At 41.7% G+C, this 27,518-nt stretch overlaps 1 protein-coding gene across 1 annotated transcript in view; it reads right to left on the bottom strand.

Annotated features, from left to right (window-relative positions):
* Nucleotides 1-27,518, bottom strand: part of LOC141343257 (uncharacterized) — a 128,048-nt gene that overhangs the window by 8,451 nt on the left and 92,079 nt on the right. Inside the window, exons 13-15 of the mRNA XM_073847854.1 lie at nucleotides 21,235-21,336; nucleotides 20,793-20,891; nucleotides 6,970-7,004 (exon numbers count right to left, since the gene is read on the bottom strand). Of these exons, the coding sequence (XP_073703955.1) occupies nucleotides 6,970-7,004; nucleotides 20,793-20,891; nucleotides 21,235-21,336 (236 nt within the window). The remainder of the gene's footprint in view (nucleotides 1-6,969; nucleotides 7,005-20,792; nucleotides 20,892-21,234; nucleotides 21,337-27,518) is intronic.

Genomic DNA, 27,518 nt, shown 5'->3' with positions numbered 1-27,518 from the left:
CATCACCAAGGCTGATGCCCATGGGCTTTCTGAGGGCTCAACAATACCCGCCTGTAGCATTTCCTCCAATTCTTTATCTGCGACCTCCTGTCAGGCTAGAGGGAGAAGGCGTGGTCTTACTCTTATCGGGTGGGCATCTCCCGTGTCAATAACATCCTGCGCTAAGTGAGTTAGGCCCACTTCATTCTCATTGAGCGCAAAAATCTCTCTGGAATCCTCCATGACATCCCACAAGCGCATTTTTTTCTTGCTCTTTTAAGCCATCACAGTTTTTGGACCAAATATCTCTCAAAGCTGAGATCCTGGTTTCTTTCTCATCATTGCACATGTCGGCATCCGAACAAGAGCCAGTGGTTGTCAGCGGATCAAAGGGCGCTGCTGTATTACTCTTAGAGCTGCAGTGCGTGTGGCAATTTGAGTCAATGGCCAGGGCTTCTACTGTGTGAGATGACAGCTCGCAGACTGTATTTTATACAACAACGGTATGTTTAGATGTGTCTGCTGAATAATCAGGTATGGACACTGAGGTCAGGTTTGTAGCAGGATGGGTCAGTTGCACAGAACGTCCATCAGGGAGGGAAAGAGAGTCTCTACATAGGTCCAACACACATTCAACAGCCCTTAAAAAAATCTAGCCCCAGAATGCAGGGGTCCTGTACTTCAGCCACCCACGCATTGAACGACACAGGCAGACATCCTATGTCAAACAGGAAGAGACCTTTCCCTTTTATTGGCGCAAAGTCACCAGTCACAGTCTTCAGACGAGCAGATGTCGGCTCCAAAACTGTCCCCACCGGAACTAGATCAGGCCGAACTAGGGTTGAACGAGTGTCAACAAGGGCCGTGCACGCTACTCCTGCCACTATGGCAGAAATTTCCCACATATGACCAGCCCACTATCATAACAGTCTCTGCAGGGCATGGGCCAACCCCGTTCTCCTCAACCTCAGCCAGGGGTGACATATGGAAAGTGTTATCACGGGCCTGTGTCCCCCCGACTACACGGGCCCTTGAGCGTTTCCCTGTATTTGGCTAAACCTGGGGCACTGTCTGATCAAATGGCCAGGCTGGCCACAGCCCCAGCAAACTGAAGGTCGGAGGTGTGGACGGGGCTCTGAGGCAGATCGATTTGAGCGCAGCGTCACAGCATTTCCAGAATTATTCATCCATACAGGTGCCCCTGTGTGCGATTCAGTCATTTCCGCAGCTCTCACTATTGGTGTTATTTCATCAGCATCCGTTTCTGCCCCCAATATCTCTCTTTCGATGGCCAGTTCTAGCACTTCACTCAGTGTGGTTGGGTGAGCTAGCTGAGTTTGCACACAAAGCTCTTTTGGGGTGAGCGCCTGGATAAATATGTCTCTAGCAAGCTCATTCTGGACTGATACTGGCATTTCAGCATATGCGCGTTTACATAAACACTCAATGTCATCAGCTAAAATGCGGAGGGGCTCACCCAGACGTCTGCGTCTGTTATGAAATTCTGTCCTTAAAAGGACAGGCTGGCTACATTGTCCAAATAGTCTGTGAAGAGCCCCAACCAATGAATTATAATCATTCCTTTCAGCAGGGCTCAATAACAGAAGACAGGCAGCCGCATCATCACACAGCGCAGCGTTAACTGCAGAGCTTTATGATTTTCAGACCAGCCGGCAGCATCAGCTAACAGTTCAAATTGGGCTTTATATGCATTCCAATCCGTCTTACCAAAGAACAGGGGTGTTTTAATAGCATGCATGTCACCAACTCTGGAGAATTCCAAGCGGACCGCTATGATTGTTTACATGTTGAGCCTGCACCTCATCGAGAGAGTACGTCATGTCGGCGCCATTCTGCTGAAATACAAAAGCAGAGCTCGGAGCGAGGCGGGGCGCAAAGTCTGTAAATGTCTCTCATTCTGGCCGCCTCTCTCTGAGCCCAGTGTGGATCTGCCGCCGGCCCGTCCGCCCACGAACACTTGCATTTTCCTCTTCCGATCTCTTCCAGCACCTCTTGTTTCACTTTCGACCGCGCCCTGTACTCCATCTTGTGGGTGAATACTCAGGTCTCGCGTTAAAGTTCGTCACTTCTGACACCAAATGTAGCATTCGCTACTATTGAAGCAGGCGTTCTCAGTTGCTCTGTAACTTTATTAACGAAATAGAAGAGGTTACTGTTCTGGTCGTAACCCATGCCGTACAACAGAACACACAAACCTAGAACAATGCTCTCTGTCTCAGCACTCTCAGAACCTTCCAGCTCACTCTAGCTGCCCTTCCCCCAGCGTTGGTTATATCCCCCGCCCCTTAACCCTCCTGTTACCCTAAAATCCGCTAACACCTTTGTTCCACTGGGGTCAATTTGACCCCAAATTTAAAACCTCTAGAATATGATATTTTTTTGCTAAAAGGTTAGTGTCAGGTAATTGATGTCTTTGTTGACTACTTAACAACACTCTGAAACACACACCCCCACTTTCACTGTCAAACACCTGTGACAAAATCTCACTGACAGAAAACCTTTGCGTAGAGGCCATTTTCAATTGAGAGAGCAATTCAATTGACAGTGGTTCTCGCAATTTATTTATTTTTTATTATACTTAACATATAAAATTATAGTGCATTTTATAAAATCATAGCATGTTATAGTGACCTCAATATCACCCAAAACAAATGTGTGTAATTTTTTTTTATATTTCTTATGTTTTATACAGCTAAAAGAACCTGGTGTCAAATTGACCCCAAAGAACACGGATGTGACAAAATGTGTACAGGGCATTGAAAAAATAATATCATGTTAATTTTATGTTTACCAAGTTTTCCCCATTAAATTAGGAAAAGTCATTCAATCTGAAGCAAAAAAAAAAAAAAAAAGTCAATTAAATATGTACATACGTTAAACATTGACTGGGGTCAAATTGACCCCAAGGATAACAGGAGGGTTAAAGTGAACAGAGACTAATAGCTGTACCCAGACATTGCTAAATGAATATTTCCGAGCATCCCAACATAACTAATGTCCTTCACATTGTAACGACATTACAATACTGTAGTCCCGTTTATTTGAAATTATTAAATTATTGTTCGTTGAAAGTATTAGTGCCATTAATTAGATAGATCTAAATCAAATGTAGAAAACAGACCAATAGCTTACACTATTATTTTGTATGATTCGTTTATGTTTAGTCATAACGTCTTTTCTTCCCTTGACTACAGTATGTAAGGTTTGTTTCTGGTGGGATGCTAATTAGTGGTGTACTCTAGGTGTTCGCTTGGTGCATAGGGGCCATTGATGAATTGAATTGAGAATGAATGGTTAATTCCAATTCACTTCCTGGAATGGAACTGGAATTGGAATGTCAGGAAACAGAATTGAAATCAAATAAATTCCACTAAATTCCACTTGAGTTGCTAAATAAAATAATTTGACTTTATTTGCTTAATAGTTTATAGTACATTAAATATTGTAAATCACATAAACAACAAACATATAAAAGAAATGCAAAGTACTGTATGTTAAGTATGTTAAGCATTATCATTTCACATGCCAAATTTCAGGAAATGATGATAATTTGATGCAATAAAAAGTAAATGAAATGCATGAATGAACATGACTCATTTTTTTGTGAGTTGAGACTTATATTATGTGCTATATGCAATCACAAATAAATGCTCAGAAACAGAAATAAACAGAATTCGGTGGAATTTGCCTGAATTGAATTCCACTTCCTGTAATTCAAATTCAATTCCACCTCTGTTTCCTGTAATTGTTGTTGAATTCCAATTCCAATTCCATTTCCTTCTTTGAACTGGAATTGTGGAGTTCATTCCTGAATTGACCACAACCCTGCGCATAAGGTTTGTTAGTGTTAGTTATTGGTCTATTTTCTACATTTGATTTAACAGATCTGTCTAATTAATGGCACTAATACTTTCAACGATCAATAATTTAACCATTTCAAATAAACGGGTTTGTTTCTGGAGGGACACTCATTAGTGGCGCACTCTAGGCACACGCTCGGTGCGTTCGGTTTGTTTCGGTAATGCCATATTTTAATCTAATAAATGTCGTCTGCTTTTGTAAACCAAATCAAAGTTATGTTTGCATCTGCATTTTTTTTATGTGGAAAGTTATGCACATTAATTAACAGCATTGTTTTGAGCTTCTGGACCTGAAATATTTGACCTTCTGTGTGTCTTTATGTTTGGACTTAACATTATGTTAGCACTTTCTTTTGAGTCCATATATGTGAAATTATGTAAATAAATAATAAAGTAACTAAAAATCACTGTTCGTTGTACTAGTGGTATAAATGAACAAGGAGGACACTCTTCCAGCATGTTTAATGTTATGTAATTTGATGATTTGTTCATGTGTCACTTCATTACTAACTCATTATTTACTACCCATACACTAACATTAACTACTGGCTTGTTGAGGTTGATTTTGACATGACTTTACTTGAGAGGGCCAATCCTTATGAATTCACTGTTAACTACTTACTATACTCAGCTCATGATTTATGTTATAGTTCCTATCAAATACACATGTACTAACACAGTGAGTATTCAGCCGGTTATGCTGTGCCAAGATGCTGTGTGGATTTCCAAGAAGTCAGAGAGTGGAGGTGCGGGATCATCACGGTTCTGTCCGGATGGAGAAAGAACTCTTTCTAGTTTGAACATTTCTTTAGGATTTTTTATGAATCTGTGTATAACTCAATAGGGTCAGTTTAAAGGGAAAGAGCTGCCGTTATTCATCTATGAATCCGTATGACTCCAGTTGTAGTTACGGATAGCTCTTCATTAGTTCATAACTAGTTAATGCCTTGAATAATCATTAGTAGGTTATGAATTAAGTATAAATTTAGGCATTAGTACATGATTATTCATGTACCTTATTGTAAAGTGTTACCCATAAGGGCAATTTTTGGTCCAAAATGAAATTGACCATTCAATTATATAAATTAAACATTCTGCGTTAGTTCAGGCAGGCCTTGTAGTCAAGCTCCGCTATCAGCTGATTGGAAAATTTCAAACCCAGCCCATGTCAGCTGATCTGTTTCCTATGCACTCAATTGAAAAAAAAAAAAAACTTATTCAAAACATAGATTCAGTAGTTGTCTTTGCTGCTTCCTCTGCATGCTGTTTTTGCAACCCGCCTCCTTCTCCTTCTCTTCCTTCAATTGTTTAATTGTTTACCCCTAAAGCTGCTGCAGTTTCCCTGTCTTGGCTTTCATGGAGCTCATGAAAACACTTTATAAGTTGCTAAATTAAAATGAAAATTATAATTTAAATGTTATTTTTCCAAAATGCATTTAGACTTACAGGTAGAAACCTTTGGATTGAATTTTCATCATAATTGACATGTGATAATTCTAGCAAAATGCAGTGTTCATTTTAAAATTCGTTCTAAACCGAAGGCTTATAAAAAGGGTATCAGGATTGTGGTCTGTTTTGTAGTGTTTTCCTACTGTTTTTACCCCCTGTGTTTCCATTGATTTGGTTTATTCCTGTGTCTCCCCCTATTGTTCAGTTTGTATTGGTTTACCCTTGCCCATATTTGGTACTTCCCCTTCGTTATCCTTGATTGTTCAACTGTCCTTGTTTAGTTACCACTCCCCCTTACAAGAGGTTAAATTGTCCTTTGTTCCTCATTCCCCTTGTCCAGTCTTAAAAGTTACTTGTTGTTTTTGGATTCTTGGCTTTTTGTTTGTTTTGTCAATAAATTAGTGTTTTATTTGTACTTCTGGCTTCCTCGTATTTTCCCCTGGCTCCTTACTCCCAGCAACTGTGATAAAGTGTAGCAAAATGGTTATTCAAATTTCCTTTGTTTTTCTTAAATGCATTGACACATTTAAGACATTTAAATTGCATTTTCATTCAATACCCCACAATCAATGTAGTTTACGTCAATGTGGATTTGAAAATGTATTCTGAGCCGATCACTCCTCGACCTGTCAATCATTGAATCAAGGCGGTTGTGTTGCTGTCACAGTTCTGTCTGTTTGTGCACTTGGTTTCTCCCATTGTCACCCCTTGTCAATCTGTTTACTTTGGTTTAGCCCTTGTTATCATGATCCCCTTCACCTGTCTGTGATTATCAGTTAACCTTTATAAGTCTGTCTGAGTCTTTAGTTCACTGTCGGTCTTTGATGTTGTGTGACGTGTCTGGATGCTCTGTGTTCCTGATCGTTCTTGCCTGTTTCACCTCTGGATATATTAAAGCAATTGTTGTTTCTTTAATTTGTGTTCCGTGTTTGTGTACCTACCGTAACAGTTGCGTTGCCTGGGGTATTTTGAGAATTGGTATCAAACACAGAAGGTTCAAAGTCAAATGTATTTATGAAAAATAGGATTTAAGTGATAACTGAATGTGTTGAACGGTAACACTTTATTTTAAGTATCAGGAATTAGACAGTAATTAATATAAGCTATACATTCACATAGTGTACTGAGAACTTATAAAGTTTGTAATTCACACAATACAAGCTATTAGTTTGTTTTTATGTTTAGCTAATTAGTACACTGTTAGGACAGAAACAAATATAAAGGGTCTATAAGACCAACATAAGACAACAGCCAATAAAGGCCTTATAAATAGCTTGTAATGGCATACGAGTCCATAACTAGTCACTTACAAATGCAGTTATTAGTCATTAATTACCGTCTAATTCCTGATCCTTAAAATAAAGTGTTACCAATCAATTTATGTAATACATTTTCATTTTGCAACTTATAAAGCATTAAAATGTTTTTTTTTAATTTACATATGAAACTAGTGTAGAAAACATAAGTTATATAACTTAATTTTCATTTTGCACTAAACGTTGCACATATATATGAGGGAATGCAAATTTAAATATAGAAATACATTGCCATTTTACATATTTCATTGCTATTTTACATATTATATTTCAAACTGAATATTTCTACCATATGCTTTCATATACACTTAAGCATAGTTGTTTAAAATGCAAATAATACTAACCTGACAACACTGCAGACACTTTATTTTAGAAACCCCTGTGTGTTAAGAGTAGTGGAAGAAAAAACAAAATATATATGTTTCTAGGTTCAGTTGAAGATGTATAAAAGAATCAGATGGTGTGATGACTGATTCCTAAATGTAAAACAACAAAACATTATAAAACAGTTACTGAAGTTCCAGTTTTGTATAATGATAATCAGTGCGTACAGAGAGTTATCTAGTGTTTTTTTTTAATACTAATTAAATGTTGTATAATAATACCTTACACATTTCTAATGATTTAAAGTTTAGTCCCATTGCATGTTAACAGGGTAAACAAGTGTAAATTATGCATGCACTCTAATTTTATTTCTGTTAGCATTTCATTCTGTTCAATACAATTTACAGTATAAAACTCACCTCCATTTTGCCATTTTTAAAGCATCATAATAATTTTGATTTGTTTTCAAGGATGAGAGAAAGAATCACCCTACAAATCTAGTATGTGGCCTAGGTGATGTTTTTATTAGGGCCCGAGCCCAGAATGGGCGAAGTGCCCTATTGTTTTTCTTAGGATTATTAGGGCACAAGCCCAAAGGGCCGAAGGCCCTATTGTTCTTCTAAGGGTTCTTTTTTTTTTATTAGGGCCCGAGCCCAGAATGGGCGAAGGCCCTATTGTTTTTCTAAGAAATATTATTATTATTATTATTATTATTATTATTATTATTATTATTATTATTATTATTATTATTTCATCAAGGTTTTGGGTAATTTCTGGGCCCTTAACATACATGAAAACTCTTGAAACTTTGCACACACATTGGAACCTGCGGCCATCAGGGCCGGACAAACTTTGACATGGGGGGGTCACCTGGGGGGGAAGTGGCACAGCGTTAAAAAAATTTACATTTGAGGGACTCTGGAGCGCACACCAATTGACCTACAGTTATCAAAATTCATACACATATAGACCTCATCGGGCTGAACAACTTTCATGCTCAAAGTTAGTGGTTTGCCCAACAGGTAGTCAGCTATTCAAGGGATGTCTAAAAAGCGCATGCAATGGAATTTGATATACTCCTCCTAGGCCTTTCCACCGATGGTCACCAAACTCGGTCAGCATGATCTCAAGACAATGGGGACGCAAAATTGCCAGGGGATTTTTGATATCTCCAACGGTTTGGCCGTGGCAGGGTGACAAAATTATGGCAAGAAATGGGAAACAGGAAGTGTCTAATAATTTTAACACACTTATTTTGACCAAACTTCAGCAGTTTGTTCATCTTATGATGCTGATCACAGATATGTGACTATTATGAGTCAAAGTTATAGCGCCACCAACTGGCAGCACAAAGTGCAACGTTTTCTAAATGCTTTTAAATCAGCCATGATAAAAGCCCATAAATGGGCATCGTTAGGGTGAGAGTGGGGAGGGGAGATGGGTGGAAAGAGAGAGTCAGAGAGGAGAAGATAGAGGGAATATTTAAACTCTTGGTGGTTTATTCATAAGGATGTGAATATTTTTTGTTTGTTTTTAAACTATTTGGCTACTCTTTTTAAGGCATAAATTTGATTCCATTTATTTTCTGCATCATTCTCATCTTACTCTGTCTTTCTGTCTGTATTTCCTCTCCCCTTCACTAATTTCTCTTCCTCAATGCTTTCTGTTTCAAAAACAGAATATCTCTTATTTATTTTCATGACACTTTATAACAGTACAGGTGTTATGCAAAAACATGAGTTTAATTAATGTAATTACTGCATTTGAGCAAATGAACACTGATCAAAAATGATTAAAAAGGAGTTAAATAAATCTTAAATTTTAAATGCTTCTTAATGAGATCTTGACCAGTGGTGTGACAACCTATTTCCTATGGAGCATCTTAGATATTTATACTCTCACTGATAGGATAAAAAATCTTATAGGTATGACACTTTACTGCTCAGTTCACTTAATTAGATTGAGAAACAAATACATCAAGTAAGCTAATATGTATTTACTGGCAATATATTTGCTTATAATTATTTCACAAATTCTTATAGATCATTAAAATAATATTTATGGTTATAAATATAAATGGTTGTAGAACATAAAACCTGTTGGTAGCTATTTAAAATGGTCTCTTTTGTTAACAATAGTTAATGAACTAACAAACATGAACGAACAACGAACAATATATTTGTACTCGATTTTCTTCAAACTTCATCAGAATAATGTAAAAACACGGCCGATGAGAGTCTATAAAGGCATCCCTGACGCATCAAATACTGTTGCCACGGCAAATTTAAAAAACATACATTGCAATATTTGTTTCCTGTGTTTTTGAGGCAGATGGCGTGCTTAGAATTTCATTTTCCATTTTCAGTGATTTTATATTTATATTTATATATAAAGCAATACAGTAAAATAAGCCATTGAGTGCTAAACATGCTAAAACATGCTCAAACATATTAGCAACACTTAGCTAAGTGCTAAATCATGCTCTTAATGCAATGAAACAGGAAGTTACTGTAACTCAGGCATGCAATGTCCAATCAGCCCCAAACTTAACATGTTTGATAAGAGTCTTGACCTGAACACATTTACATGCCAATGTTCAGTTATAGTCATAGCGCCACCTACTGTCAGCAGGAAGTGACATTTAACACTGTGATACACTATTAGCAACACACTAAAATAAACTATTGATTGTTAAATATGCTAAAAACATGCTAAAACATGCTAGCATCACTTACTAAGCGCTCAAGCATGCTGTTAATGCAATGCAGAGGAAGTTGTTGTAACTCAACCACACAATGTCCGATCTGCCCCAAACTTCACATGTTTGATAAGAGTCATAGCCTGAACACATCTAGACCAATATTCCATTACAATCATAGCGCCACCAGCTGGCAACATCAAATTACTTGTTTTACACTAACTTAAACATGCAATGTACAATTTGCACCAACATGTTTGTTAAAAACCAATAAAAGCCAATATTCCGTAATAGCGCCACCTGTTGGCAGCAGGATATGTTATGTCTTACACTCAAGCAACCCATGTTCAATCTGCACCCAACTTCATATGTTTGATAAAATCGCTAGCCTGAAGACATCTGTATGCCAATATTCAGTTATACGCATAGCGCCACCAGCTGGCATCAAGAAGTCTGGCACATCTAAATTACATATTCTTTCTAAATGTACTATGTTAAAAGCACAGTGCCCACCATTCGCCACAGATCGGCGGTGAGCCCGGGTGCGAGGTCCCGCTCATCGCTGCTAGCGGTTTTTTTTCAACCTTGCGAGCGGATTTGGGATATCTTGAACGGTGTTTACGTGGTGATTTTTTTAAAGATATAGTAAAAAAGATAACCGTAATTTTTTATATCTTTAAAGTGCAGCTGTCACAGTTCTCACATCTGCCGTGTTCTCATGTCGCGTCATCTGTGTGTGTGTGTGTGTGTGTGTCCTTACGTTGTGCGTCACGCTGATTCAGTGCAGCTGCTAATCAATCACGCACCAGGTGTCACTCATTTCCCCACGGCTATTTATACTCACCCAGATCTCCTCTTCTCCGTCAGATTGTTCTTCTAGATCACCGTGTTTGGATGTACGTTTGGGCTTCGTCTTCGTGTGTGGATTGTCTTTGTGTTTGGATTGTCTTCGTTGGATTCATCGTTTGGTATTCACTGGATTCACGCCTGCACCACGGACTCACCGCACATCATCTCACCTGCCATCTAGCCACTGTGCCACCCAGCTGGGAGATCTTCGCCACCATCATCATTGTTGTCATCATCCTATTTACTTTCAATAAACCTGGTTCACACTGCATTTGCTTCCTCCCTTTCTTTACCGTTACAGAACAATCTGACCAATTATGGAAGCAGCAGGCACCACACAGGGCACCGCGGAGGACGCACTCCGCGAATGCATCTCCCGGCTGGAGATCCAAGAGAGGAACACCGCGATCTCAGGGAACGCCATCAACACCCTAGTGGCACAGGTGTCCGAGCTGACCCAGCCCTTGCGCCAGATGCAACTGCCCACTGCGCCGCTCACACCACCTGCCCCGCCCGGACCATCTGGGGCGTCACACCAACCGGAGCCCCGCCTTCCCCCACCGGAACTTTACGGAGGTGAGCCGAACTTCTGCCGAGCTTTCCTCACTAGATGTTCGATGCATTTCACGTTACAAGAGGAGATTTTAACATGCATCTGGACAAACCCTATGCTGCAGACTTCCATTCACTCCTTGCTTCATTTGACCTAAAACGCACTACCACTGCATACACTCATAAATCCGGCAACCAACTTGATCTCATCTACACACGAAATTGTACTTCAGACGACATTGTGGTCAAACCCCTTCACATCTCTGACCATTTCTTCATTACACTAAACCTACATCTTGCTACTTGTGCACCCCCACCCCCTACCTGTTACTTTTAGACGAAACCTACGCTCTCTCTCACCCTCCCATCTTTCTTCATCAATATCCTCCTCTCTTCCCTCTCCTACCCACTTCACATCTCTGGATACTAATGCAGCAACCGACATGTTATGTTCCACTCTTACTTCTTGCTTAGATGATATATGCCCTCTCTCCTCCAGGCCAGCACGGGCTGCTCCTTCCAACCCTTGGCTATCCGATGTTCTTCGTGAGCATCGGTCCAAACTTAGGGCAGCTGAGAGCAAATGGCACAAATCTAAGGATCCATCTGACTTGAGTATGTATCAGTCTCTGCTGTCATCTTTCTCTACCCATGTCCATACTGCCAAATCTTCATACTTCCACAACAAGATCAACAATGCTCCGGACACACGAACCTTTTCAAAACTTTTAATTCACTGCTCTGTCCCCCTCCACCACCTCCCATAACAGCTGATGATTTTGCCACATTTTTTACAGACAAAACTACATCTATCAGTAATAAGTTCTCAGCTCCACACATACAGGAACTAAAACTGACCACACCCACGGCTTAAAAATTTCCCTCTTCTCCTTCCATCCCCATTCTGAGGCAGAAGTAACCAAACTTCTCCTCTCCAGCCATCCGACGACATGTCCTTTAGACCCCATCCCCTCACACCTTATCCAAGCAATCTCCCCTACAATCCTACCAGCGCTCACACACATCATCAACACATCTCTTCTCACAGCCACTTTCCCCACTACATTTAAGCAGGCCCGGGTAACCCCAAAAAAACTGCTCAAAAAAAACTACACTTAACACTTCACTCATAGACAACTATAGACCTGTCTCTCTCCTTCCGTTCATAGCAAAAACATTGGAACGAGCTGTTTTCAACCAGCTATCTTTATTTCTCTCACAGAACAACCTATTGGATGCTAACCAGTCAGGGTTCAAGAGTGGCCATTCAACTGAGACGGCACTACTGTCTGTCACTGAAGCCCTGCGGATTGCAAAAGCTGATTCCAAATCATCAGTACTCATCTTACTGGACCTTTCTGCAGCATTTGACACGGTAAATCACCAGATCCTTCTGTCTACCCTCTCATCGTTGGGCATCACAGGGACGTCACTTCGCTGGTTCAAATCCTATCTCTCTGGCAGGTCTTTCAGAGTGGCCTGGGGAGGGGAGGTTTCCAAAACTCATCAACTGGTCACTGGGGTTCCTCAGGGATCAGTTATTGGACCCCTCCTCTTCTCCATATACACTACATCTCTGGGCCCCATCATACAGGCACATGGCTTCTCCTACCATTGCTATGCTGATGACACACAGCTCTATCTTTCTTTCAAACCAGATGATCCATCAGTAGCTGCAAGGATCTCTGGCTGCCTGGCGGATATCTCTGTATGGATGAAGGAACACCATCTTCAGCTCAATCTAGCTAAAACTGAGCTCCTTGTCTTTCCCGCCACTCCAACTTTACAACATGACTTCTCCATCCAGTTAGGTTCATCAACAATTACCCCATCGACTTCAGCCAGAAATCTTGGTGTAATCTTTGATGACCAATTGACTTTTAAAGAACACATAGCTAAAACTGCTCGATCCTGCAGGTTTGCATTACACAACATCAGAAAGATCAGGCCCTTCCTAACAGAGCATGCTGCACAACTCCTCGTACAGGCCCTGGTCATTTCCAGGCTGGACTATTGCAATGCTCTTTTAGCTGGTCTTCCAGCATGTACAATCAGGCCTCTACAAATGATTCAGAATGCAGCAGCACGGCTCGTCTTCAATGAGCCCAAGAAGGCCCATGTCACACCTCTCTTCATATCCCTGCATTGGCTACCGGTTACAGCACGCATCAAATTCAAGACACTGATGCTGGCCTATAGGACAGCCACCGGCTCATCACCTGCCTACCTCCATTCACTACTACGCATCTACACTCCCTCCAGAAGTCTGAGATCCTCTAGTGAAAGACGCCTTATTGTACCACCACAGAGAGGCACGAAATCACTTTCCAAAACATTCTCCTTCAATGTCCCTGCCTGGTGGAATGATCTTCCCACCCCCATCCGAAACGCTGACTCCATTACTGTCTTCAAGCGACTGCTGAAAACCCATCTTTTTCGACACTATCTAAAAAAAAAAAAAAAAAATTCTTCTCCTCTCTTTCCTGATCTTCCCTTTCTAGCCCGTACTCATCTAACAACGCCTGACATATGGTATTTTTGAGCACTTCCTATGTCGATCTGCCTCCTTAGGATGAATCATTTGTTGTATTCCCAATTGTAAGTCGCTTTGGATAAAAGCGTCTGCTAAATGAATAAATGAAAGCAAGGTGGCGTTCGCGCTCACCCTGTTGACGGGGAGGGCGGCACTGTGGGGAACGGCGGTGTGGGAGAACCAAGATCCCTGTTGCGCCTCGTTCTCAACACTCTCCGCCGAGATGAAACGGGTTTTCGACCGCGCGGTCTCTGGCAGAGAGGCTGCGCGAACACTGGCGGATCTCCGACAGGGGGGGGAGATCCGTCTCAGATTACAGTATAGAGTTTCGAACCCTGGCGACAGAGTGCCAGTGGAACGAGGAGGCGCAGTGGGACATGTTCCTGCATGGGTTGGCTGATCGCGTCCAGAAGGAGATCTACGCCCTGGACCTACCCGCCAACCTCAACGGCCTGATAGACCTGGCCCTGCGGGTAGATGCTCGACTCTCCCGAGCCGAGCGACGATGGACATCCGCTCGGCTCCCCCCTGGGGAGGGCTTTCCACCTCAAACCAGCGGCAGCGACGCGGTCAGCCCCTTCAGCGATCCCGAGCCCATGCAGGTGGGTCGGGCTCGGCTTTCCCGGGAGGAGAAGGAGAGGCAGAGGTCCCAGGGCCTCTGCCTGTATTGTGGGGCAGCTGGCCACTTCGCCTTTAGCTGCCCCGTAAAAGGGCCAGCCCGGCAGTAAGTATGAGGCTACTGTCGGGTGGGATCTCCGCTAAGAAGTCCTCGTCCAGCACCACCTCCACGCTCCTCCCGGTTAGGCTTAGATGGCAGCAACAGGATCTTCACTGCACAGCACTTCTGGATTCAGGAGCAGAGGGTAATTTCATGGATTTTTCGTTTGCACTTCGTAATCATGTTCCCCTCCATCCCCTCACAGAAACCATCGCCGTCCACGCTCTCAATGGCCACCCTCTCCCCACCATCACCTCCATCACAGATCCCGTCACTCTCACGGTGTCTGGCAACCACCGTGAGAGCATCTCCTTTTATATCTTGGACTCCCCCCACGCACCCATTATTCTTGGACACCCCTGGCTCATCAAACACAACCCCCGGATTGATTGGCAGCTGAAGTCGGTGGCTGAATGGAGGGCTAAGTGTTATGAGTCTTGTCTTATGTCTGCTTGTCCGTCTGTATCTAGCTCTGTGTTTCAGGAGAAGGCGGCGGATCTGAGTAACGTGCCCACGGAGTACCTCGACCTGAAGGAAGTGTTCAGTAAGTCTCGGGCTGCTTCTCTTCCTCCTCATCGTCCCTATGACTGTGCTATAGAGTTACTACCAGGTACGTCTCCGCCTAAGGGCAAATTATATTCACTTTCAGTTCCTGAAAGAGAGGCTATGGAGAAATACATTTCTGATTCTCTAGCAGCCGGGTTCATACGACCCTCCTCTTCTCCAGCGGGGGCGGGGTTCTTTTTTGTGGGGAAGAAGGACGGTTCTCTGCGACCTTGTATTGATTACCGAGGGCTGAATAATATTACTGTAAATAATACTTATCCTTTGCCGTTAATATCTTCAGCCTTCGAGAGGTTGCAGGGAGCGTCCATCTTCACGAAATTGGATTTGAGAAATGCTTATCATTTGGTCCTGTCACGATCTGGGCTGTGGGGCTTCCCTCAGCCACCTGAGGTCACTGTTTTCCCCTCCCTGCACAGCAATTCCTAAGTATTCATGTCTGTTTTGTCATTAACACTGATTCACTCACAGCTGTTCACCATTTGGACTTTTCTATCAGAACCCTCATTTCCCACTACTCTTTCTGGCTGCATTGTTTTCTGTATGGTTTGTTTCTGTGTATTTTGGATTATAGTTCTTGGCTCTTGACCGTGTTTCTTGTTTTGTTCAGTTTATGTTTGAGTTTATGTTTGATTGTGCCGTGTTGGCCTTTTTGGTTTATGTTTATTTGTGTTTTGTTAATAAATCATCCTAACCTGCTTTTGGACCCAGACCTCCCTTGTTTCTCTGTGACAGAATGCAGCCAGCATCAGTGGGTCCAGCAGGGAGGATTTCTTTTTTGCCCTTCAGGGAGAAGGTGACGTTGCCCAAAGAGACGGCGGCCATATGCGCTCGTTGGGCGGCGGAGGCGGTCGTTGAGGCGACTGAGCCCGAGTGGATGACGGCCATTTTCGCTCGTTGGGCGGCGGAGGCGGCGTCCACTGTCCCTGTTCCTGACGCGGCGGTGACCGCTCTCTCTGTTCCGGATGCGGCGGTGACCACTCTCGCTGTTCAGGATGCGGCGGTGACCGCTCTCTCTGTTCCGGACGCGGCGGTGACCGCTCTCTCTGTTCAGGACGCGGCGGTGACCGCTCTCTCTGTTCAGGACGCGGCGGTGACCGCTCTCTCTGTTCCGGACGCGGCAGTGGCCGCTCTCTCTGTTCCGGACGCGGCGGTGACCGCTCTCTCTGTTCCGGGCGCGGCGGTGACCGCTCTCTCTGTTCCGGACGCGGCGGTGACCGCTCTCTCTGTTCAGGACGCGGCGGTGACCGCTCTCTCTGTTCCGGACGCGGCGGTGGCCGCTCTCTCTGTTCCGGACGCGGCGGTGACCGCTCTCTCTGTTCCGGACGCGGCGGTGGCCACTCTCTCCTTTCCGGACGCGGCGGTGGCCGTTCTCTCTGTTCGGGACGTGGCGGTGACCGCACTCTCTGTTCCTGTTCCCCTGGCTGCAGGGCCAGCTCGCATTCCTCTGGCTGTGGGGCCCGCGGACGTTCCACTGGCGGCGAGGTCAGCTCACATTCCTCTGGCGGCAGTGTCCACCCACGTTCCTCCGCTGCACGGGCCTGGCCCGCCATCCCTCCCCCTGATACACCCTCCACCGTTCCTCCTCCCTCCAAATGTTATGTTTTTATTTCGGGAACGTCTGGAAGCAGTTCCCTTGAGAGGGGGTACTGTCACGATCTGGGCTGTGGGGCTTCCCTCAGCCACCTGAGGTCACTGTTTTCCCTTCCCTACACAGCACTTCCTAAGTATTCACGTCTGTTTTGTCATTAACACTGATTCACTCACAGCTGTTCACTGGTTCACTGGAAGACTGCCTTTAACACCCCCAGGGGGCACTTTGAGTACTTGGTCATGCCCTTCGGCTTGTCCAACTCCCAAGGGGTCTTCCAGGCTCTCGTCAATGACGTGTTGAGAGACATGGTCGATCAGTTCATATATGTCTACCTGGACGACATATTGATTTTTTCTTCGCCAGCTGAATCAAATTACGATATTGGTAACAGAGAGCTGTTGGCAGTCAAACTAGCATTGGAGGAATGGCGCCACTGGTTGGAAGGGTCGGGGGTACCTTTTATCGTTTGGACCGATCACAAGAATCTAGAATACATCAGAACTGCTAAAAGACTGAACTCTAGGCAGGCTTGGTGGGCACGCTTTCGGACGCTTTGAAGTACCGCCCGGGTTCTAAAAACATCAAACCCTTCTTTATTCTTTATCTCGTATTTTTGACCGCTCCGATCGCCCGTCTACTCCCGAGGGTATTTTTCCCGAGACTCTTATTGTCTCTGCTCTCATCTGGGAGGTCGAATCGAAGGTTAAGACAGCCTTACATGGGGTAACGCCTCCGGTCGGTTGCCCACCGAACCATTTGTTTGTGCCAGAGCGTTTACGGTCCGAAGTTATCCAGTGGGGACATTGCTCCAATGTAGCGTGTCATCCAGGGGTTAGTCGTACCTTACATTTGGTCAAGCAACGATTTTGGTGGCCACTCATGGCTCGGGACGTTCGCAATTTTGTTTTGGCTTGCTCAGTTTGTGCCACTGGTAAGACTTCTAACAGACCTCCAGATGGGCTCCTACAACCGCTGCCAATCCCTTCGAGACCCTGGTCCCACATCGCTCTAGATTTTGTTACCGCCCTCCCACCCTCTCAGGGTAACACGGTAGTTTTGACCGTGGTGGACCGATTCTCGAAGGCGGTTCATTTCATTCCCTTGCCCAAATTACCTTCAGCCAAGGAGACAGCGTTGGCAGTCATAGACCACGTCTTTCGGATACATGGCCTCCCGACGGACGTGGTCTCCGACAGAGGACCCCAATTTGTGTCCAAATTTTGGCGAGAGTTTTGTAAACTTCTGGGGGCCACTGTTAGTCTCTCTTCGGGGTTCCATCCTCAAAGCAATGGGCAAACTGAGAGAGCCAACCAAGATTTGGAGAGAACGTTACTATGTATGGTCGCTAGAAATCCTTCCTCCTAGAGCCAACAGCTTTCTATGGTGGAGTACGCCCACAATTCATTACCAGTATCATCTACGGGCCTATCTCCATTTGAATGTAGTATAGGGTACCAGCCACAAATTTTTCCCAGTCTGGAATCCGAAGTCGCGGTTCCCTCCGCCCACGCCTTTGTCCAGAGGTGCCATCGCACTTGGACCAGAGCCCGTGAGACTCTGGTCCAGGTGGGAGTGCGCACCAAGGCTAAAGCCGATCGCCACCGGTCTAAGCCTCCCGTATACGACGTCGGTTCCTCTGCGTTCCGTCTCGAATAAACTTGCTCCCAAATTTATTGGCCCGTTTCCTGTCACCAAGATCATTAGTCCGGTGGCAGTCCGCCTCAAACTCCCTCCAGTGTACAGGATAATTCATCCCGTGTTTCATGTTTCCAAAATTAAGCCCGTTTTTTTTGCACGAATTAATCCGCCAGTTCCGATTCCCCCACCGCCGCGACTCGTAGACGGGGAACCAACCTATTCGGTCAATCGTATTCTGGACTCTAGGCGGAGGGGACGCAGATTTCAGTACTTGGTGGACTGGGAAGGTTACGGTCTGGAGGAGAGAAGTTGGGTACCTGCCAGGGACATCCTGGATCACTCTCTTATTGATGATTACAATCAACAGGTAAGAGAATCTGGGAACGTCAGGGGACGTTCCTATAGGAAGGGGTACTGTCACGGTTCACGCATCCACTGTCTTCTCATGTCTCGTGATCTGTGGGTATGTCATGTGATCGTCATGCTTGCTCAGCTGAGCTGTCAATCAGTCCGGCACAGGTGTCTCCTATCATCTCTGACTATAAATACTCACCTCATTCTCTCTCCCTCGTCCGATAGTTCATCTGGATTTCCTGGCTCCTGGTTGTGTCTTTGTTCGTGTCTGGTCATCTTGTGGATTGTTTGTGTTGGATGTCGTCGTGTCTTCATCTTATCAGCACCGGATCCTCACCACCACCACGGGACTTCATGCCACTACCTCACTGCCATCTTGCCCCTGCGTCACCCAGCCGAGAGACTTCATCACCATCTGTGTTTGCATTTCAACCTTTCAATAAACTGTCATATCACTGCATTTGCTTCCTTCTCATTAATACGTTACATTTACACGTTCAGCGGTGTGCGCTTTCAGCTGTGATTCACGTACATACACAAAAATCGGTACACACATGTAACACACCAATACCTACAAACAAGCCTCTTGGAGCAAAATCTGAAACCCAACAGGAAGTCGGTTATTAATAATTTTCTGAGCAAATTTGGTGTCATTTTTGCCATTTTCAGGCCTCATATTTAAATGAACTCCTCCTACAGATTTATTCTGATCAACACCAAATTTGGTGAATCTAATCTAAAGCCCTTTGTGACGTTAAATTGTGAAGGATTAGAGTTTTCATTAGAGGGCGTGTCCGTGGCGGCCTGACAAATTACTATGTTTCGCCATGAAAAAGGAAGTTGCTATAACTCAGGCATACAATGTCCGATCTGTCCCAAACTTCACATGTGCGATAGCACTCCTGACCTGATGACATCTACATGCCCATATTCAGTTATAGTCATAGCGCCACCTGCTGGCAACAGGAAGTGTCATGCTGTACTCCTCAACAATCTCCTCCTAGAGATTTATACAGATCAACACCAAAATCGGTCAGTCTAATATAAAGGCTTTAGCGATGTTAAATTGTGAAGATCTTGAGTTTGTTGAAGGGCGTGTCCACGGTGGCCTGACAAATTTTGAGGTCTCACCCTGGATATAAAACTTGTTATAACTCAGCCATAAAATGTCTGATTTGCCTCAAACTTCACATGTTCGATAAAAGTCCGGGCCTGAACACATCTGAAGGCCAATATTCTATTATAATCACAGCGCCACATGTTGGTAACAGGAAATGACTTGTAACAAACTCCTCCTACAGATTTAATGATATCAACATGAAATTTGGTCAGTCTAATGTTAAAGCCTTTGCGATGTTAAATTGTAAAGATCTTGAGTTTTCGTTATAGGACGTGTCCGTGGCGGCCTGACAAAGTTTGATGTTTCGCCATGGACATAGAAGTTGTTATAACTCAGCCATAAAATGTCCGATCTGCCTCAAATTTCACAGGTTTGGTAAGAGTCCTGGCCTGAAGACACCTAAAGGCCAGTATTCAGATATTATCATAGCACCACCTGTTGGCAGCAAGATATATCATATCTTTCACTAACTCAAACATACCAAGTTCATTCTGCACCAAACTTCATATGTTTGATAAAAGTACTGGCCTGAACACATCCACATGCCAATAACCAGTTATAGGCAAAGCGCCACCAGCTGGCAGCAGGAAGTTTGGCACATTTAAATGAATTTGACACATTTCTCCTTTATTTACTGTATTAAAAGTATACTGCCCACCGTTCGCTGTTTTCCTGTCACTGGTCACTGGTCGGTGGTGAGCCCTGGTGCGAGGGCCCTATCATCACTGCTTGCAGCTTTAATTTTATTTTTATATTTTCTCTGCTTATGGTCTACATGGTGGTTGATCAGCCAAATATTTGAAATTTAAGTTATTAAGTTTGTATTAATGTATCATAACGTGAAGTCCAGTTCCCAGCGTGACAATGAAACAGGTAGTAGTAATGGCTACTTTTTACTTAAATACATGTCAGAGCCCACACTTCTTTACTTTAACTTGAGTAGAAAAGTGCATTCAGTACTTCAACTTTTACCAACTTTTTAAACATGAGTATCTGTACATCTGCTTGGGTGAAGGATGTGTGCACTTTTGCCATCTCTGATGATAATGCAATGTAATTTGATCATCAATGCTAATTAATGGGTCAAAATCATTTTTAAATTAATATAAATGTGATGTTAAGAGTGTGTTTGGTTTATCAGCTGAACACAGTGTATGTGTGTGTGTTTGTGTGTGTTCTTGTTTAAGCTACATTGTGGGGACCAAATATTAAATTGTACTTACAGGGTCCAAACATGAGCAAAATCAGCAGAGAAAAAGTGAAGATACTTTCAGATGGAAAGACGATGACTCTCAGATCCCCCACAGCACGTTCACCATTAACTTAGGAATAAAGAAAAAGAATTACATAAATGAGCAGCAACAATAATAATTAATTATGGAAGTTATGTGCTTATCAGTGCTTAAAACACATCACAAAATGCTAAATCTAAGCAATAGAGAAATAGATGATATCAGAATGGTCACTTTGTCACTCTTAAACCTGAAAAGTTATTTAAACCTGAAAATAAACAAACTTTATTTTTTTTTAAGCTTTAAAAGTTTAGAAATGCTTTTTCTGTTGAAAAACAAAATAAAATGTAAAACTTTATATAATTGGTATAAACCTTATATATAAAGGTTGTCAACGTCAGCTTTATGATATTGAAGTATTCTGTTCACTCACCTGTTTTCAGTATCAGTTCTGTCATCAGTGTAACAGAGTTCAGTAATACAACACCAACTGATCCAAACATATACACAATAGTTTTATAGGTGATGGATAGATCTGTAATATGGATAAATTATTATATTATTCATGTAAATATAAAATAGTTTACTTTACTTCAGAGACATATATTTTAGTATACAGAATGCATGTATATATTTGGGGATTACTTAGATGGATTAGCAATACTCTAAATTGATCTGAATTGAAAACTCAATGAGAAATGTACTATATGGACAAACATATCGAGTCTCAGGTCCGGCAGGGATTGTAGGTGGGGGGAGTGAATTACCAGCACTCTCCACCCTCAATACCACGACTGAGGTGAGACCCCTGAGCAAGGCACTGAAACCCCAACTGCTCCCCGGGCACCACAGCAATGGCTGCCCACTGCTCCGATTGTGTGTTCACGGTGTGTGTGTGTGTTCACTACTGTTTGTGTGCACTTGGATGGGTTAAATGCAGAGCACAAATTCCTAGTATGGGTCACCATACTTGGCTACACATCACTTCCTTTCCTCCCATATTTGGCCATCTGACTATTATGCAAACAGGAACTTTTGAGTTGGTCTATAACACTTTGCAGCTATAACAGCTTTTTAAATAGGCTTTGTGATGTCAGGCACCAAAAGTTGTTTGAACAACACATTCTCACTCCCAAGTCGTCGCATATTGACGCTTGGTCAGAACCCCTTGGCATCACTTTTTGATCGACAGGGTACCTCTTTAGCATCATTTTTGACGTTCACAACATCAATATGCCAATGCAAAAGGCTCTGGGAATTTCATTGTCGTGATTAAATGATATATTGGGTAATAATATTGCCATTATTGCATATATATTGGGGTGTGATTTTTCAGTGTAAATAGTTTTATTTACATTACACTATTTACACATTTACAAGCACGTAACCCAACTCCTGCCCCTAAACCTACCATTTGTCAATAAAACACAATATATAACAGGCAGATACAACTACAGTCATAATTTATTCAAAAAATATTAATATTCCAAGTCTTACGAAGCAAAACAATTGATTTGTGAGAGAAATAAACATTCCTGCTGCCTCTATCCGCCATAAAGCTCAGATCCTGTGTACTGCAACTTAAAAAATTACCACCAGAAAAAGCTTTGCATCATCATTTTCAAGCTGGAGCATGATCATTTTCAGTGATAAAAACTTTTGGTTAAATGTTTTTATACTATGTTCTTCATATAAAGATAACGAACGGCTTCAGAAGACTTGGAATGCAACAGGACTTGTTTGTAATGCTTTTATGCATAATGGTCAGTTTTTACAATCCATACCTGTGACTGTACTAACATTTGTTTGTTACATGTTTTATATTGTTCAGAAGTGGGTAGGTTTAAGGTAGGAGTGGAGTTAGGTGCTCCAATGAAAGTATACATTTATATAAAAATTATTTCTATTTTTATGCATGCAAACCATTCAATTAAGACAAACAACCAAAACCACGTTGAAAAGTGACACTAAAAGGACACCCAGTGCATCAAGAAAAGCTCTACCCTTCCAAACTATAACTCGAACGCTAGGCTGAATATAACGTGGCAGAACACTGGGCTGTTTTTCAAGTGAAGGGACATCTCAAACCTTCAGCATGCCAATACTTTTTGGGCAATGCTATGCTTCAAACTTAGTAACAGTTTGGAAAAGAGTCTTTTTTCCAATCCATGACTGTGCCCCAGTGCACAAAGCAAGATCCATAAAGACATGGATGGATGATACAAGGAAGGCTGATTTAATTCTGGAAGTTGCTTGTCGTTATTGGCGAGCATGACTCGTAATTATATGAAAAGCAATAGTAAATCAAAAATATAGAAATAACAACATTATATACCACGGTATTCCGAAGAGTATTAAGTAAGAAACAAAATGCAGCTTTCTTCATGTTAAAAAACGGTATCGGCTTGGCCTACTGTCTAACACTGGCAAAGCCAATAGCTATGTTTCCATCCACCTAATTTTATTTGCATTTTGGGATATCACATTTAAAAAAATAAGAAAGGAAAATGCTAGATGGAAACGGTAAGACGTGCATAAAAAAAGTGCATAAAAACCTATTCGCTCAACTAGATAAGTAGGATAAATTTCTTAAAACAGGCACAAACTAGGATGGAAACAATTTTACTAAATAAATTCCTTGCGCATCAAAAAAAGGCATGTGACTTTGCACTGCGACAGCATAACTGGACCAACCAACAGAGTGATTTCTTTGCACAGCAACTGAAATGCTGCCTTAATTTTGTCATTCTGAAATGGTTAAGCAAATTCTCATCAAAGTGCTTCCTTACAATTAATTGCATTTGATTTACATTTGAGAAGAACTGAAAAGATTGTTAATGAAGATACAAACTAGCCACCTTTCACTGAAAATTGCCGTTTTCAATTCAAAATAGGTCAATTTAAATATATTTTAATATATAATTTATTCCTGTGATCACACATGGGCAAGTATTTAGACACATACTTGCACATGACAAATTAAGTGATGCACAGAATGAAAAAAATGGGGTCATAATATGGAATAAAATCACTGTCAAAAATAATCGTACGTAATTCAAAGCATTTGTGTGTAATTTTAATTTACTCGTGCGTAATTTAAAACTATTGTATGTAATTATGTTTTTTGTCAGAATTAGATTCCAAAATCTACGGCCACGACCGTTTACAGATACGAGATTTTGTGTGTTTGTTAGAATACAACTCCAAAATTTACGACTGTGACAATTCACAGACACAACACCTGTTTTCACAACACCTGTGTTACAAGCACGACATGTGAATTACGACCATGAAGTACGGTGTGCGAAATGACTGTCAAAAATACGTCATCACGTTCCCAGGCATTACTATCCGAATGAAGATTAATCGATTCCCCGAGCCGCGCAAGCGCTCCGTCACCGTTTTAAACAATAGATACTGACTAGATGTCGCCTCTGACGCTGCTGTCCATAGGAACGATGCATCAGCGCGGCCGCCATTCTTGGGTCGGGGGAAGCCACGTCTACTTTGCATTAGTTAACATTGGCAGAGAACTATCAACGATTAAAATCACCTTAATTTGCTTCATTTTCAACCGTTTTTCAAGCCGTTTGGTTTATTATAAATGTCAGACATATATTTATGATAGAACATAGATTAATTATTTTACTTATATGATATAAGTAAAATAATTAATCTATGTTCTATTATAAATATGTGATATATCATATACAAAACAATACAATACTTAGACACACCTACATAATTTGTTCTACAATGCACAAAACAATTACAAGGATGCTGATAGTGATATGAAAAAAACATAAATAATATAAAATAAAGTATATATAAAAAATAAATAGATAAATAAAAGAGCAAAATTTTAATTAATAAAGGCATGAGTTAAAGGCATGAGTTAAAGCGGGGGGACAAAATGGACTTCCTGACCAACAGACCTCAGAATGTCAAGATGGGAAACCTGACATCTGCATCTAGGCAGAAATTAAATAATCATAAATCATCCAAATCTCAAATGTTTTTTTTTTGTTTGTTTGTTTGTTTGTTTTGTTTTTTGTTTTGTTCCAACTGACAGACATTTATGATCGAGTCCAAAGAAAATGTAAGATTTTGATATTAATCTACTTCAAAACTAGGTGTAAGTTTATTATTCTTCCACTTCAGTAAACTTAAAATTAACTATTGTTACTTACCTTAGCCTATTATACTGCACACAAAATGGCTACAATGGTGTGATATCCATACTTAAAAATACATGTTAATTAAAACATTTGAATTTTACTGGTTTATTTTGTACATCAGCAAGCCTGCAATACAATGACCCAGCGTAAAATGGTTATATAACACAAAAACAAACATAACGTGCGTATGTAGTGTGAAAAACATCTTCCAGTATTTACAACATCTTATTAAATGATAAGGCTACAGTATATAACACAGGTTAACCATTCTTTGAAAAAATCCAGTCCATGGAAATATCTACTACAGCTTCTTAAATGATTGCAGTGTATAAGACAGGTCAAGCATTCTTAAAACTAAGTGTTTAGTATCCCTGCAACAACACTACCTTACACAGTTTCTTCCTCAGACTTTTGCTCTGCGGTTGCAAAGTATGAACCTTTGCCACATGGTGTTGTCTCTTATGAACTTATGAAAGGTACAGACAACCAGTGAAATTAAGTTAAAGTGGTGGTTGTCTATGCCATCTTGAGTGTGAACAATGTGATCACAAAGACCAAATATGTCCTCAGACCATACTTCTGCTTTCACAACTCTATTTAACAGAGACACTGGGCACTGATGGGCTGTTGAGTTGATGTAAGAGGCCCGTCGGATGCTGTGCTCAGCTGAGCGGATCACCTTAACGGTACCTTGACTTGGTATTACTAGGCCTCCGTTGTTTCTGAGGGTGAGCAGATGGTAGTTATCACCAAAAGATGGTATGGTCGAAACTACCAAACTACTACGACATACATTGCATGCAAGTTTTCTCATGACTTGCCTAACTACAAATCCCGCAACGTAAACAAGTGCGTTTTCAGTTAGGCACCCAAAGCTTGTTGCTAAATAACTGTGGTCCAACACAACACCAGAGATTGGCTGAAAGGGAGAAGATGCAATGTTGTCATCGTCGTCCTCAGCTGGCACCACAGATGACATGTCGACAGCTGACAGACACGTGGTTTCATCCTGTGGTTGAACGTTGCCTGTCTTCCCTGGAGCAATGCCACAGCGGACCATAATGCGCCGTAAATAATTCTGGAAGTGAGCAACAGTTGGATTGTTGTTCTATCCACCTGAAATTAAAAAGGTAAGTATATTCCAGGTAAGTATTTCAGACAAGTGTGTTTTTAACAGCTGTATCCATTAGGTGTGGAAGGTGTGTGAATGTGTGTCTTGATTATGTGTGTTTTTGTAGAATTCTGTTTGTTTTCTCTCAACAATATTGCTCACTTCAATCTCAGCTCCTACCTGAGGCCCTGATGGAGTTGAAAAACAATACCAAGTGGTCTTGGCTAAAGCAGTATGTGCACACATAAAGCTGTCCCACAAGTAGCTCTGGTATCATCATGGTGAAGGATTTGATGTTGATAAAACCGGTCACAGATAGATACCTTTAAAATAAAGAAAAGAGACTTCAATATTCCAACATTGACTATATGAAACCATAAACTTAGTCTTTTAATGTTTACTTTAAATATTGTAAATAGCATTGCATTATTTGAACTGGAACATACCAGGTTAAGTGAGACAAATTAAAGGGGAAAATGATCTAAATGTAATGTCAGAGTGAGTTTTAGTGACTGAAGCTCTTACCACTCCCTACCCCAACAAACCTCCTTTTAGTCAGTGTGATGCCTTGTTAAAATGTCATGCAGTCAGTGCATGTGAAATCTCTCTACTCATTTATCCAAGTTTTCCCTTTAATTTCTCACCCATCTGAGCATGTAAAATGTAGGCTTTGCAATGTGACCTTGTTGAGAACATTTGTAATAAAGTCACAAGAACATTGAGTAAAAGGATAGAAGCCAGATAAAGATAGCAAAGTGGTAGACCTATTGATGTAGAATGTGTCAGGTTCTCAGAGACTTTGCTTGGGCAAAAAATCCTAAAAAGTGACCGTCAATTAATAAGAAAAACATGCTGAAGTGTTGTGAAATATATGGAGACTGTTTTTTATAGGCTTTATAGACAGATGAGTTGAGAGTGGCTCTTGAAGGACCAGCACCAGAACCACATCCTCTTGTAGAACTCTTTCCAGTTTATCTTCCAGAATCTGGCAGTAAGTTTTGGGACTTCAGTTTTTGTCCATCTCCTATCCTGAAATGTCTGTCTTGCAGAGATAGACCAAAATGAACTCTTAAAACTTACTGCCAGATTCTGGAAAATATATTTTTGAAAGAGTGCTACAAGAGGATGTGGTGCTGGTCCTTCAAGAGACTAAATGGTTGCTGATGGTTTCATATCTAATTCTTAACATTAATTCTTACTTTTTTGCAATTAACATGCATTTTTTCTCATCCACCAGTTTTTTCTGACAATGCAGACGCAACGAGCATTTTTCTGTCCGGTGGTCATGCCTTAACCTTGCAAATTCCAGTATTGCGTTCTTCTCATGGGTATTTAATAGTTTTTGACTTTTCAGTCTGAGGTAAATCTCTTTTTTGGCTCATTTTATCTGTAAAAGAAAATGTGCCTAATAATTCTGCACACCTGAAC

This window comes from Garra rufa, chromosome 1 (genome assembly GCF_049309525.1).
Source record: "Garra rufa chromosome 1, GarRuf1.0, whole genome shotgun sequence".
Taxonomy (NCBI): Eukaryota; Metazoa; Chordata; class Actinopteri; order Cypriniformes; family Cyprinidae; genus Garra; species Garra rufa.
The sequence above is the reverse complement of the archived record's forward strand: the minus strand, read 5'-3'. Positions and strand labels throughout refer to the sequence as shown.